This window comes from Chiloscyllium plagiosum, chromosome 4 (assembly GCF_004010195.1).
Source record: "Chiloscyllium plagiosum isolate BGI_BamShark_2017 chromosome 4, ASM401019v2, whole genome shotgun sequence".
In the NCBI taxonomy this organism is placed as follows: domain Eukaryota; kingdom Metazoa; phylum Chordata; class Chondrichthyes; order Orectolobiformes; family Hemiscylliidae; genus Chiloscyllium; species Chiloscyllium plagiosum.
In genome coordinates this window covers 6,762,587-6,778,542 of record NC_057713.1, presented here as the reverse complement: position 1 = coordinate 6,778,542, position 15,956 = coordinate 6,762,587, and the positions used below count along the sequence as shown (strand labels likewise).

At 44.5% G+C, this 15,956-nt stretch overlaps 1 protein-coding gene across 1 annotated transcript in view; it reads right to left on the bottom strand.

Annotated features, from left to right (window-relative positions):
* Positions 1 to 9,568, bottom strand: part of LOC122548826 (E3 ubiquitin-protein ligase RNF166) — a 16,819-nt gene extending 7,251 nt beyond the window's left edge. The window contains exons 1-2 of the mRNA XM_043687641.1: positions 9,329 to 9,568; positions 3,689 to 3,842 (exon numbers count right to left, since the gene is read on the bottom strand). Of these exons, the coding sequence (XP_043543576.1) occupies positions 3,689 to 3,842; positions 9,329 to 9,414 (240 nt within the window). The 5' untranslated portion in view covers positions 9,415 to 9,568. The remainder of the gene's footprint in view (positions 1 to 3,688; positions 3,843 to 9,328) is intronic.
* Positions 9,569 to 15,956: the final 6,388 nt, after the last annotated feature.

Below are 15,956 nucleotides of genomic sequence, written 5' to 3'. Positions count from 1 at the left end.
CCACTTCTCAGCCCATTGGCCCATCTGGTCAAGATCCTGTTGCAATCTTAGGCAACCTTCTTCGCTGTCCACTGCACCCGTAGTTTTGTTGTCACCGGCAAACATACTAAGTAAACCCCTTATGCTCGCATATAAATCATTTATGAAAATCATAAAAAGTAGAGGTCCCAGCACCGGTCCTTGTGGCACTCCACTGGTCACAGGCCTCCAGTCTGAAAAACAACCCTCCACCACCACCCTCTGTCTTCTACCTTTGAGCCAATTCTGTATCCAAATGGCTAGTTCTCCCTGTATTCCATGAGATCTAACCTTGCTAATCAGTCTCCCCTGGGAAACCTTGTTGAATGCCTTACTGAAATCCATATAGATCATGTCCACCATTCTGCCCTCATCAATCCTCTTTGTTACTCTTCAAAAAGCTCAATCAAGTTTGTGAGACATGATTTCCCACGCACAAAGCCATGTTGACTATCCCTAGTCAGTCCTCGCCTTTCCAAATACATGTACATCCTGTCCCTCAGGATTCCCTCCAACAACTTGCCCACCACCAAGGTCAGGCTCACTGGTCTATTTTTCCCTGGCTTGTCCTTACCACCCTTCTTAAACAGTGGCATTACGTTTGCCAACCTCCACTCTTCCAGCACCTCACCTGTGACTATCAATGATACAAATATCTCAGCAAGAGACCCAACAATCACTTCTCTAGCTTCCCACAGAGTTCTCGGGTACACCTGATCAGGTCCTGGGGATTTACCCACCTTTATCCTTTTCAAGACATCCAGCACTTCCTCCTCTGTAATCTGGACATTTTGCAAGATGTCACTATCTATTTCCTTAGTCTATATCTTTCATATCCTTTTCCACAGTAAATACTGATGCAAAATACTCAAAATACTCTGAGCTCAAAAACTGCATGAATTTATGTAAAACTCTGTTATCTCACTTTTTAGATTAGAATCAATCTAAACATCATGGCATAGACAGAGAACACAGTGGGTCAACACCTTTAACATATTCTGGATTAGTGGTGCTGGAAGAGCACAGCAGTTCAGGCAGCATCCGAGGAGCAGCAAAACAGGAATACAGGCAGAAAGCCTGTATTCCTGATGAAGGGCTTTTGCCCAAAACGTCGATTTTACTGCTCCTCGGATGGTGCCTGAACTGCTGTGCTCTTCCTGCACCACAAATCCAGAATCTGGTTTCCAGCATCTGCAGCCATTGTTTTTACCTACCTTCAACATATTGTCTAGCTATCACCATTGTTAACAGCTAACCAGAGAATGCAACTTTTAAAAAAAGTTTTGTGATTTACACATGAAAGAAGTGAAACTATCACTGTATTCTAACAGATGAAAGGTTTAACAGACAATCAATTTTTCAATGTATAATTTCAGTTACATCACACTGCAAATTTTTGCTATAAATTCTGTGTTACGATCGAGCCCTCCACAATCACCTGATGAAGGAGCATCGCTCCGAAAGCTAGTGTGCTTCCAATTAAACCTGTTGGACTATAACCTGGTGTTGTGTGATTTTTAACTTTGTACACCCCAGTCCAACACCGGCATCTCCAAATAATTTGTTAACAGAGAGACAATCCGTGGCACAGTTACAGACTGCTCCAAGCTTTCCTCCCGAGCAGATGCACAGCGCGTTGTTATTTCGTGTTGAGTGCAGTGACCCCCTTCTCGAAACTCTCCACAGATCCTGCTCCCTTTCTCCAGCAATTACTGTCCCCTTCTGCTACAGCCTTGCAGTAGCCCAGGTTCTGTTGTTCTGTTTTGCTCACAGCTCCTGAAAAGTTTCCCCAACGAGTTACCGCGACAGATGTCAAGGGAACTGGAAACATGAGAGATGTTCCAGTCTGCCCACCGCTCTCAGCGCTGGGAGGCTGAGCAAGGTTGGAACCCTGTACCTCCCTCCTCCTCCTCCTCCTCCTCCTCCTGCGGCTGCTGGGAATTGTGTGTCTTTGTTGCTAACCCTGTCCTCCTGCCTTTGAGCTCACCTTCAGTGCCTGTTCGATGTTGAAGTCCCGGGCTCTCAGGAACCTGAGCAGGAATTCATTCCGCAGACCGAGCGGCCAGTGCGCGCTCTCGCCCAGCGCCCGCTCCCGGAGCTCCGCGATACAGCGCACCGCTGCCTCCGAGTACAGGCGCTGCTGCGGCGGATCCTCGGCGCAGGAGCTGCCCAGCTGCGGACACCCCTCTGCTGACATAGCACCCCCCTCCTCCTCCTCCCTGTCTCTCTCCGAGCCCTCAGTAACCGCTCGGCCTCTCCCCTCTATCCTGGAACATTAAGCTGCCAGTCCTGCCCATCCCTGAGCCATGTTTCTGTAATTGCTATGATATCCCAGTCCCATGTTCCTATCCATGCCCTGAGTTCATCTGCCTTCCCTGTTAGGCCCCTTGCATTGAAATAAATGCAGTTTAATTTATTAGTCCTACCTTGTCCCTGCTTGCCATGTTTGACTCGCTTCTGTTCTCAACTGTATCAGTCTCAGATTGATCTCTTTCCTCACTATTTCTCTGGGTCCCACCTTACTAGTTTAAATCTTCCCGAGCAGCTCTAGCAAATTTCCCTGCCAGTATATTAGTCCCCTGTGGACTGTTTCCAAGGCATCAATACTTATTTCCCCCGAGTTTGCTAGCTTTCACAGATTTCTCCACAGGAAAAACTGATGTAAAATATTTGTTTAGTATCTCTCCCATATCCTGTAGTTCCACACATTGATGACCACATTGATCGTAATTGTCTCCCCGTTGCTCTTTTGCCCCTTGTGTATTTATAGAATCTCTTTGGATTATTTTTAACCTTATCTGTTAAGGATCTCCCCTTTTCCCTTCTTGTCTTCCTAATTTCCCTCTTAAGAATGCCCCCACACCCATTATACCTTTCAAGAGATTCACTTTATCACAGTTGTACATACCTGATATACGACTCATTCTTATTCTTGACCAGAGCCTCAATATCGTTATTTAACCTTTGTTCTTTACTCCTACCAGCCTTACCCTTCAGTCTAACAGGAATATAGCACCTCTGGATTCATGTTATCTCACTTTTGAAAGTCTCCTACTTGCCAGTTGTTCCTTTACCTGCGAGCAGTGTACTCTAATCAACTCTTGAAGTTCCTGCCTCATGCCATCAAAGTTTACCTTAATCCAATTAAGATCTTTAACTTTTATACAAGGCCTATTCTTTTCCATAACTATTTTAAAATTATCACTGGTCCCAAAGTGCTCCCCCAGTAACACTGCAGTCATTTTCTCTGCCTTATTTCCAAAGACAAGGTCAGGTTTTGCTCCTTCTCTGGTAAGTGCATCTACATATCAGTCAGTAAGATTTTCTTGAACACATTTAACAAATTACTCCTCATCCAAGCCCCTAACACAATGGCAATCCCTGTCTATGTTTGGAAAGTTAAAATCCCCTGCTATTACAACCCTGATATTGTTCCAGATGTCTGACTCCTGAACCTGTGCCTTCTCAAGGTGTGTTACCAAATGTGAGATGCCATGAGAGTGTACAACTGAGACAAGGTTTGGTTAGACTTTGCCTGTATTACAGTGTCTCAGATGAAACAGGAGAAATCCTGTTGAGTCTGTTCAGACTCCATATGTTGAGATGAGATTGTGCAGACTCTGGATCACATGGAGCCAAAGTATCAAGAGGCTGCTTTTCGTGAACTAACCTCAACATCACAACCTCTGCAATTTGCTTTCATCGTTCTCATCCAGGTCTCAATGTCCGTTGCTGGCTGCTCCATGTAAGAAGTGGGATTCCGGCACAAAGGACATTTTCCATTGTTCATGGCAAAGTTTTGGATGTGGCATTCCTGGCAAAAGCTGAAAGGAAACGAAAACAGTGAAGCTGGGGCTCCTATCCAATACAAAGAAAAGGATGACTTGGTGGGGTGGGGGGAACAACCTTTGCACTTAGGAAGGTGCTTGATAGAGTAGACAGAGAGAAAATGCCAAAGACAAACAGAAAATGCTAGAGACACTCAGCAGGTCTGGCAGCATCTGTGCAAAGAGAATCAGAGTTAACTTTTTAAGTCCAGTACGACGCTTTGGAATGTTTCCACTTTCGGAGAGACCAAAACTGAGTACGATAAGTAAAAGACAGTCACGAAGATATAAACTCTTGTCTGTGCTGAAGAAGAGTCATACTAGTGAGACTCTGGACAGGATGCTTTTTGGACGGTTGGTGCAGACTCAATGGGCCACATGGCCTCTTCTACACTGGAGGGAATTCTATGATTCACTGGTCCATCCTAAAGGGTGACACCCAGGACAAAAACTTTATGAATATTTAGGGCATAGATATTAGGGAACTAATGCCTGCAAGTTTGTATTTAACCATCCTACTGAAGTTCTTCAAAAAAAGTGACGTGTTATGGATAAAGGGGGACTGATGCCTATACTGTCTGTAGACTTCGAGGAGGCAAAAGTAAGGAGATAATGCTGCAGTTATACATGGCACTGTGAGATAATATTTGCTGGAGTTTTGAAGTGTAAGAGGTGACTTAATTGAAATAGATAAGATCATGGTAGATAATGGAGAGAATGTTTCCTCTTGTGGGAGAATCTAAAACCAGGAGGTCACTGTTCCAAAATAACGGGTTACCCAATGAAAACAGAAACAAGCCAAAATATTTCCCTCACAAGGGTTGGTGAAATATTTCCTTGAAAGTTGGTGGAAGCAAGTTCATTTGATTTTTGTTTTAAGACAGGGGTGGATAGACTATTGAGAAGGAAGAGGTGAGAGGTTACCATAAATGAACGGGAATGTGGAACAATCAGATCAGCTTTGCTATTCATGAATGCTAGAGCAGAAACGAGGGCTGATTGACCTACCCCTACTCCTTGTTTGTATGTTCATGTATTTGTCATGTCATATACATAGATAGGAGTAAAGCCAAGTGTGAGTACATTATGCAGAGTCCAAACCAAAGTCTATTGATTGCAAAGGGAGATTTCAGCATTAATGACACCCTCGAACTAGGGGTCAGAGTTTAAGGATAAGGGATAAATCTTTTCGGACTGAAGTGAGGAGAAATGCCTTTGCCCAGAGATATGGAGGTGCTAGCGTTGGACTGGGGTGGACAAAATCAAAAAGTCCCACAAGACCAGGTTATAGTCCAACAGATTTATTTGCCCGTTCACCAGGTGGAGACTTCATATGACAAAGAATTTAGGCTACTGAGTTGGATGACCAGCCATCATCATATTGAATGGCAGAGCAGGCTTGAAGGGCCGAATGGCCTCCTCCTGTTCCTAGCTTCTATGTATGTTTCAAGGCAACTCCCAGAATGAAATAGCCTCTCGGTATTTTCTTCAAGTAATCTAATGGCAAACAATAAGCATTATATTTTGTTTTGTACATTACCCTGTGCTGTCTGACCTACACCAGCACCCAGTCTGGCAATTCCTTAATTCCAAAGATCTCATGTTCATTTTAAATTCTGCAATGCACTCACCCATCTATCTCTGTAACCTTTGGAATCGTAATAACTCGGAGATCTCTGTATTTCTCCAGCTTTAGCCTCCTGCACATTGCCAGACATTCACCAGGGTGTCCTACCTTCAGCTACCAACGCTCTAAGCTCTGGAAATACTTCCCTAAGCCTCTCCAATGCTCCCTCCTCCCTTCCATTCAGATCTGTTTGAAGAGTCATTTGGTCACCACTGTCCCCATAGAATCATCGAAACATGGAGATACAAATTCTGGCACAGAAAGAGGCCATTCAGCCCAGTTGTTCTTGTTGGACATCCCCTTATATGGCTTGGTATGAAAGACTCTGAGCAAGGAAGAGCTGGTACAGAATGCAGTATGTGTATTTATTAGAACTGCTAAACTCCCCAGGTCAATTGGTGGAAACCTGCTGTTGCCCCTTACACAGGAGAGTGGTCCTGCTGCTAAACTGGGTTGCTTTGACCAACCCTAGTTGCCCTTGGGAAGGTGGTGGTAAGCTATCTTCTTTAACCTTTGCTGGACCATAAGGTAATAGTTTGTGTTTGAGGGCAATTCTGCTGTTTCTCCTGATCCCACAAAAAACTCAAGAATGCCCAGTCTGTTCGCAGTCAAAGACATTTAGCATGGTGATAGTGTCACACAGTACATGCAAAGTATTCTCAATCTGATGACGGAACTTTGTCTCTACAAGGACCATGTGTTGGTCACCCCTACCTGCTGCAGGCAAACTAGTGAACATGAGGTAAAGTACCCAGCCCAGCAGCTTTGTGATATTTTAGGGAGGGTTTTGTTTTTAACAACAATTGAGGATAGATTAGAAATAGTATTGAAACTATGTTCCAGATTTTCTTGTTAGATGCTTGTTGAGATTGGAACACCGCTCTGCAGCTTATCAGTCCAGAGATTTCACCACTGTGTCACCATCTGTCCCTATCAGTATAGACCATGAAGATGTTTAAACACTGTATTCATCTAAGTATAAACAAAACCTCAAACTTAGAAAGTGCTATGGGGAAAAGAGTGGGGAGTAGGGAACGAGTTCAGAGCCAAGATTGACAGATTGAATGGTCTCCTTCTATGCTGAAGTGTTCTATAACAGCTGTGAATTTATACAGATTAACCTCAATGTGGATTACTTTATCCCCTGCTTTGCTCCTAGTTAATTCTAAAGATGGATTTTTAGGCACCTATAAGCGTTTCCCCCCTCCCCCCCCTTTAAGTTACATGCTATTAGCCAAGTTCACATAGGTACAACTCATTTATCAAACTTCAGAAACAACTTTATCAAGTCTTAAAGCAAATTGTGAGGTTTTTTTGAGAAGCTGATTGTGATCCGATAGTACAGCTCCAACTCTATTCACAACCACAGAACAAAATCAAAGAATCATAGAATGATTACAACGTGCCGTACGGCTATTCTGTCCATCCTATCCATGCTGGGTCATCTACAACTGTAACTCAACATGCTCTAACTGCACTCTCCCTGTTGTTCAGCAATCTGGATTAGTGGTGCTGGAAAAGCACGGCAGTTCAGACAGCATTCGAGGAGCAGTAAAATCGACGTTTCAGGCAAAAGCCCTTCATCGGTATTCCTAATGAAGGGCTTTTGCTTGAAACGTCGATTTTACTACTCCTCGGATGCTGCGTGAACTGCTGTGCATTTCCAGCACCACTAATCCAGAATCTGGTTTCCAGCATCTGCAGTCATTGTTTTTACCTGTTGTTCAGCAAGTTGTCTCATGTCAGAATATTGTCTTCTTTCTAAAGTTATGATTGAGTCTGCCTCCCCCACACTCTCAGGCATTGCATTCCAAACCTTCACCACTCACTGCTAAAGAGAGTTCTCCCTCATGTTACGGGTGCTCCTTTGTTGGACCACCTTACATTTGGTTCATAGACATCTGGTTGAGGAACATTCCAACAATGAACTGGAAGGAATGGCCTCTTTCCTACGTTTTATAAGATTATGCCTGGTCTAATTGCGGCTTTGATTCCATGTTCCTTCCTGTCCAACTCCCAAGGGCCTTTCACTCCTTTGTCAATCAAGAAACTGTTTACCTCAGCCTTAAAAATATTCAATGTGCCTACCTCCATCACACTCTCTGGAAAGGCATTAGAGCTTCGTCCCCCTTTAGTTCTAGTCTCTGCCACAAGGGGGAGATGTCCTTTCACACCCACCTTGCCAAGTCCCTTCAAGATCTTTGTTCAGATATTTTAAGATTTGGATTTTATTGTCAAGTACGGGAGAACAGTGGAAAGTGTATAATGTCGCCACACAAGGGACCATCTTAGGTACGGGTTCCTAGGTACAGAATCATAAATCAGAAGTCACACTATACCAGATTATAGTCCAATGGGTTTATTTGAAATCACAAGCTTTCGGAGCGCTGCTCTTTCATCAGATAGAGTGAAGGCAAAGCAGCAGTGCCCCAGACGCTTGTGATCTCAAATACATCTATTAGACTATAACCTGGTGTCATCTGACTTCTGACCTTGCCTACCCCAACACCGGCACCTCCACATCACAGAATCATAAGAACAAGGTAGAAAGAAAGAACAAAGTTAAAAGTTAAACATTACAGCGTTCTGCGTATTAAGTAGGAAAATAAAGAAATAAAGCTAAAAGTCAATCATTAAGGTGCTCAGTCACACTCCCTCCAGGGGCTCGACCTCCTCTGGTTAAATCAGATCGCCTCTCGTTGTTACAAACACCAATGAACAGCCTTTTTACCTCCCTCTCTGCTTTTATTGTTAACAGAATTATTACAGTGCTAAAGGAGGCCATTCAGCCTACTGTGCAGGCACTGATTCTTTCAAAGTGGTGGCATTAAAATAGTGATATTTACTTATCTATGCTATTTATTTACGTAGCCATGCTACTTAACTCTGTGATCTGGCTGTATTGCTCGCAAGACAAAGCTTTTCACTGTGCCTTGGTACACAAGACAATTAATTCAATTCAATTCTATTCTCCTGCCTTGTCCCCGTAACCCTGCACTTTGCTCCTACTTAAATAACCATCCAATGCCCATCTTGAATGCCTCGATTGAACCTGCCTCCACCCAGATTTCCAGGCAGTGCATTCTGAACCCTGACTACCCACTGGGCAGAAAAGATTTTCTCCCACATCACATTTGCTTCTTTTTAAACTTGTGCACTTTGTTCCTTGATCATTTTACAAGCAGGAACAGTTGCTCCTCATCCACTTTGTCCAGACACGATCTCCCCTCTGCCTTCTCCTCTCAAACAAAACTTCTCCAGTCTACCCTCAGAGCTGAAGTTTCTCATTCCTGGAACCACTGCTGTATACCTCTCTCGCACTCTCTCTCCAATACATTCCTGTGCCTCCTCCAATATGGCATTCAGAACTGTAGCTGAGACCTAGTCTCCTATACCACACAACAGAGAATGCTGGAGAAACTCAGCAGATTTGGCAACATTGATGGAGAGAGAAACAGAGTTAATAATAAATGAAGAAGGGTCATGGAACTCAAAACATTATCTGTTCCTTGTTCCACAGACACTGGTAGGTTTGTTGAGTTGCTTTCTGTTTCTATTTCAGATTTTCAGCTCTTACTGGAGCAGCTGCTATTTGAGCACCTTATAACCTTTCCTCTTTTACTGCTTGACCAACATCAACTTAAACCTTTCATAGGGACTTGCAGCACAGAAACAGACCCTTCGGTCCAACTTGTCCGACTGGATATCCCAACCCAATCTAGTCCCATTTGCCAGCACTTGGCCTATATCCCTCTAAACCCTTCCTGTTCATAAATGTTGTAGAGAACACCTAGTTTTACAGAAATGGAAAGAATAGCATTCTCAGAAGCTTCCTTAATGTTCCAACGTTACTTACACATGTTGGCACTGAGTCCTGATTGGTCTGTGCAGTGTTTGCATGCAGATGGGGCAGTCAAAATCCGCAGCTTCTTTCGAATCCATCTGTCCAAGGGTTTCTGAGGTGCGCTGTGGGCTCTCCCCATCAGAATCAGATGGTTACCAACCGAGCGCCATCAGGAGACGCTGGAGTCCCAGAGGGAGCGTGGAAACTGACAGAGTGAAACTGCAGGAGCTCAGTGCGGTGTCCACTTCACCGAATCAGCTGGGAATTCCCAACACCGCTTAATTCCCCTCGTAACTGCTGCCCTTTACCGGAAAGTCGGAGCTAAAAGAAACACTTTCACTTTCGGTCATGCGAACAGCTGTGTACACTGCAGGGTGGGACTGGCTGCTCCCTCTCACACTCAGTCTCTTACGCTCTGTTTTCTACCAGAACCTTTCCAAAGGGGTCGTGAGAATGAGTCTCATGGTGAAAAATCTTCACTTCAAATTGATGCCTTTTTAAGAGAGAGCGAAAAAATAAACAGCAAACTGTGGCCCTAATCAGATACAAAAGGGCAGATTGAATGGAAAATGTGAAAGTGAATTTAAACAGCATTAATTTTAAAAGTTTTTGCTTTGTTCGGTAATTAGACGATTAAAAAATAATGACAACGCGAAAGAATTAGACTCCACAGTTCTGTGCCAGAGAGATGAATATGTAAAAAGGTAAATTATTGGGGTGCTGGAAATCTGAAACAAAAACAGATTGCTGGAGAAACTGGCAACATTTGTGAAGAGAGAGAGAACCAGAGTTAAGGTTTGGAGATTGTTAAATCTCCTCAGGTTTGTTAGGGTTGGTTCATGGTGAGAATGCAGAGAGGAAGGAAAGGAGAAATGAGTCTTTAAGGGTCCGTGTTTGTGGCCCTGGTTGTTTCCAATCTACATTAATGATTTGGACATGAAGACCTGATGCAATGTTTCCAAATTTGCAGATGACGCCAAGCGAGGTAGGGAACTGAGTTGAGAGGAGGATGCAACAGGATTTCAAGGGAATTCAGACAGGCCGAGAGAGTTTGCAGGAACATGGCGGATGAAATATAAGGTGGGTAAGTGTGAGGTTAAGCACTTTGGTGAGACAAGCAGGCATAGAGAACTTTCTGAGCCATGGGAGATTGGAAAGCGTTGATGACCAAAGCAAGTGGTCAGCACTTGGGACTCTGTGGGTAAAGGAGAGAGTGGATCATGTCACCTGGGCAGACTGTCAAAGTTGTTTGGCAGAATGCCTCACCACCATAACTTTCCAACAAGCACTAAGACATCACTTGGTTGGTGGTGCGAAGGGCACTGGCTGTGAGATCCTTCATGCACACCTTGTCCCCCATCTGTGACACTGCACGCTGCTCTTGAAGTGGTTGCGGGGTGGGCGGGGGAGGGTGTAGGGACTATCACACATCTCCTGCTTGAATGTACCTTTGCAAAGGAAGTCTGCAGGGGATAGAGTCATAGAGCTATATAACACCGAAACAGACCTTTCAGTCCATCTTGTCCATGCCAACCAGATATCCTAAATTAATCTAGTCCCATTTGCCAGCATTTGACCCATATTCCTCTAAACCCTTCTGGTTCATATACCCATCCAGATGCCCTTTAAATGCTGTAATTGTACCAGCCTCCACCACTTCCTCTGGCAGCTCACTCCATCCACACACCACCCTCTGCATGAAAAAGTTGCACCTTAGATCCCTTTTAAATCTTTTCCCCCTCACCCTAAACTTATGCCCTCTAGTTCTGGACTCTCCCAACCCAGGGAAAAGACCTTGTCTATTTGCCCTATCCATGCCCCTCATGATTTTATAAACATGCAGTGGTTTATGTTGCGGTTCATCCAAGCAGCTCTGTGAGGCAGGACTGTGTGCTCTACACTCTATTCCCCAGGACACACACCAAGACAAACATCAACTGCACTTGGAGAACCATCAACTCATGAAAGATGCTCTTTGGTCTGCTCAAAATTTGTTGGTCTTCCCAAGACACGGAGTTGACCCTGACCAAGTGTTGCAGATTGGCACATTCCAAGGTCCAGGACTACATGCTGAGGGATGCGCTAAAGCCTGGGGCAGCTGCCACCATGGCACAGAGGGGAAAGACCACTGTCTGAGGTCCTTCTGCCAAAGTTTAATGGGGGTCTGCTTAACTACTGGACCATCCCACTACCTCAAATGTATGTAATTATAGTCCTATTCAAGTAAGACATGTCTTTTGTTTGGATAGAGTCAAACTCCAATGTTTATTTGTTTCCTTGATATGCTACTGTATAGACCGAGCTGCATTGTGACTATGTATATAAAGATATTTTTATGAATTACACATATTTTTGAAATTAAATAGAAAGGTATTGATGTCCAAAGTGACCTGGGTGTCCTTGTCAATTAGTCCCTTAAGGCTAATAAACAAGTGTAGCAATCTATCAGCAAGGCTAATGGTATGTTGGCCAGTTCTGAAAAAGTCATACTGGACTGAAAAGTTTCACTTTGTTTTTCCCTCCACAGACCTGCTGAGTTTCTCCAGCACTTTCTGATCTATATTTCCAATCTCCAACATCTACAGTGTTTTGCTTTTGTATGAGTGTTCAGGCATCCTACTGTTCACCTTCAATATCTGTGGTCCACTCAAAGCAACCTTCCTGTGTTAGATCCAGCAGACATCCTGGATTCAGGATCAAGGAATGGGGAGTCACCAACTAATTCTTGATGACAAAGCCCATATGATCCATAGTAGGAGTGCTAAGCTTCAGGACAAGCTAGGGCTACTGAACAGCAAACCTTCATCACTGGGGCTCAGGATAAATCCATGACACACTTATAGAGAGACACAGGCAAGTAGACTTTGACCATCACTGAGGCAGGTTTTGTGAAATGAGTCTTGTCCCAGAAAATTCAGGAGTTTCCTGATGACCTGGGGATTTTCTGTCCTCTCCTCAGACTGCTGTTTTTGTTTTGTTAAACTGCACGTCCTCTGCCCAGAAAAAGTTAAAAATCACACAACACCAGGTTATAGTCCAACAGGTTTATTTGGAAGGATCATAGTGGGGCAGGATAATAGGACACAGATCCTCCCTGCACAGATCCTGCCCCATTATATACCTAGCGAAGGAGCGAGTGCTTCCAAATAAACCTGTTGGACTATAACCTGGCGTCGTGTGATTTTGAACTTTGCCCAGTCCAACAGTGGTATATCCACATCAGAAAAAGTTTGGCTTCCTCGGGGGAGGGACAAACCACTGCGAAAAGCTTAATGTTGGGATAGTGGGAGTATTCCTGGGGGTTGGCCCAGTTCTTGATCAGAGGTCGAAGGGAGTGCTAATTCTGGAAGGGGGAGGGGTAGTTTGTTCACAGTTGTGATTGGGGAGGGGGCTTTCGATCTCAGGGGTGACAAGGAGGTGGACTGGGAAGGAAAGCACCCCTGCTCCTTTCTGGCTCAGCATAAGCAGTGCTGGAAAAACAATTAACAATTCCACACGGCCTTCCCTGCCATCTGCAGCCACCAAGGTTAAACCTGAAAAACGGGTTTATCGAGTCACACAGCTTAATTATAATAATTCAATAACCAATCTGTCAAATGGGAGCTTATTGCTTGACCTTTCCCCGCTCCACCTCTCGGAGAAAGTGAGGTCTGCAGATGCTGGAGATCAAAGTTGAAACTTTATTGCTGGAACAGCACAGCAGGTCAGGCAGCATCCAGGGAACAGGAGATTCGACGTTTCGGGCACAGGCCCTTCTTCAGGAATGAGCAGAGAATGTCTACCCAACCTCGAGTGTTTCCCCGCTCCACCTCTACCCAAAGTGGAATTGGAGGATGGGTCTGCAGTATCATTGGGGTTGAGTGTTTTTTTGGAACTGGAGCATCATCAAATACTGAAGGGTGTCCTTACCGGGATTTCTGAAATCATTTGTGGGGGGGGGGGGTTGATAGGGTGAATAGCCAAGGTCTTTTCCCCATGGTAGGGGAGTCCAGAACTGGAGGGCATTGGTTTAAGGTGAGAGGGAAAAGATTTAAAAGGGACCGAAGGGGCAACCTTTTCATGCAGAGGGTGGTGCTTGTATGGAATGAGCTGCCAGAGGAAGTGATAGAAATGGATACAATTACAGCATTTAAAACGCATCTGGGGCAGGTGCATGAATAGGAAAGGTTGAGAGGGACATGGGCCAAGTGCTGGCAAATAGAGCGAGTTCAGCTTAGGAAGCCTGGTTGGCATGGGCCACTGGTTGGGCTGAAGGGCCTGCTTGCATGCTGTATGACTCTGTGATTCCAATTTTCAAATATTAAGAACCCACCCCCATTTGAGTGGCCAAACTTGGCCCCACAATGACGTGATTAAACTTTCAGTGATGAATTTAGTTGGACCCTAACACAAATACAAGACCTTCACACTGTTCAGTGCATTCCAAATGTGACCATGATGTGGAGGTGCCAATGTTGAACTGGGGTGGACAAAGTTAAAAATCACACAACCCCAGGTTTAATTGGAAGCACTAGCATTTGGAGCACCGCTCCTTTGTCAGGTAGCTAGTGGATTAGGATCATGGGACAAAGGTAAGGCAGTTACAGAGATGCCATTTTCCTCACATGACAACATTAGGATTTCTGTGTTATGTCACACATCTGACTCTGGCCTAAACCTGTTGTAAAGCTGGTGCTTAAATAGCAATCATTCACCTCACTGTTATGTTTGAGAGCAAATTCTGCCCAACTTCCTTCAGTGTTGCTAGGTTCAAATCCTGAACGCCCCTCTCTAAAAGGTGTACCTACAGCATGTGGACTGTAGAGATTCAAGATTGCAACTCCACACCCCTCCTATTTTAGATTATACCCAAAGCGTCTACTTCTCCACCTCCTGATGCTGCCTGGCTTGCTGTGTTCTTCCAGCCTCCTGCTTGTTTACATCAGATTCCAGCATCTGCGCTTTTTTCTTCTCTAATTAATTTTGTGGATATTGGTAGTGTACAGGTATAGGCCTGTGATGCTGTCCGTCCCTGAATGCCTGAGAGGGCCAACATCAAAAGCAAGTGTCATATAACGAAAGTACAAAGTGTGGTGCTGGCAAACTGCAGGCCTGTGTTACCTGTGGGACCTGTCAGCAAATATGAGTCAGCATTCCAAGTCCCTAATTACACCAGCCTGAAACAAACACAGGGAGATAACATTGTTGGAAGGGAAGGTAACTTGCCAAATCCATCCATGCATTCACGAGACAGTGCCAATGCCAAAGCACAGATGTCAGTCAGGCCGATGGGGAAATTCCTGAAACATATAGCTTTCAGATTTGAATCTAAATGTCACCTGGAGTGCTTTCAATGTTCACAGAATCAGCCATGCTTCCCATGGCACGGTGACCACATTGTTTTTCAACCTTTTGGCCATTGGCAGCTATCCCTTCAGGCCCAATCTCTGGATCTTACTCCCAACCTTCCCGTTTCCTTTTAAGACATTTCTCAAAATTTCTCTGGCCATGTTTCTTTTCACCTGACTTAATAATCTCCTCAGCTGAAAAATGTGTTGCTGGAAAAGCGCAGCAGGTTAGGCAGCATCAAAGGAACAGGAGAATCGACGTTTCGGGCATAAGCCCTTCTTCAGGAATTCTGAAGAAGGGCTTATGCTCGAAACGTCGATTCTCCTGCTCCTTTGATGCTGCCTAACCTGCTGCGCTTTTCCAGCAACACATTTTTCAGCTCTGATCTCCAGCATCTGCAGTCCTCACTTTCTCCCTTAATAATCTCCTCATCTGACTGAGTGACATACTTTGTTTAATAACACTCCTGTCAGGCACCTTGGGATGGTTCATTATAATGAAAGGCACTAGATGAATGTAGGTTGTTGTTTTTGTATCAACGCTAACAGGCTTAGATTCTCATACTGCCCAAAGTGAATTCCAGGGAGACACACATGGCTGTAACAGTATGGAAAGTGGACTGATCTCACGAGGGAGCAAGTTCCTGTCTGAGCCTCACTCACTGTCCTGACTTGGAAATATACAAACATAAGAACAAGGGACAAGTGCAGGCCATTCAGCCCTTTGGGCCTGCTCCACCATTCAATAGGAACATGGCTGATCTGCTTTTAACCTCAACTCTACGTTACTGCATATCCCCCAATAATCCTTCATCGCATTGGCCAAATGGGAATCTGTCTATCTCCTCCTTTAAAATATTTAAAGATTCTGTATCCACTGCCACTACAGCACAGTGACGGCAGGGGTTCAAGGAGGCAGCTCACCATCACCTCCTCAAGGAGTGATGAGGGATGAGTAATGATTGCTGGCCCAGGCACCTCTCACCACACCCCAAGGCAGATTGTAAAGAGAAAAGTTAAATCCAGTGATTGTGAATTGTGCTAATGAAACCTCATGTGGACATTGTGGGTGAGCTCCATGTTTGATGAGAGTCTCTCTCTTTTTAGAAGTTTATCTATTGCCTTTGGAAACTCAGCAAGTAGCCACAATCATTAAAGGGGCAGGGGATTATCAGGACAGGTATGTGTAAGGGGACAAAAGGTTTTCTTCAGCATGACTCTAGCTCTTTTAGAATGTAAAGGGCCCTAGGTTCATAGTTGTGGCTGTAAACATTCTGCTATACCAAGCACTGGAATATGATGGTAATCATGTG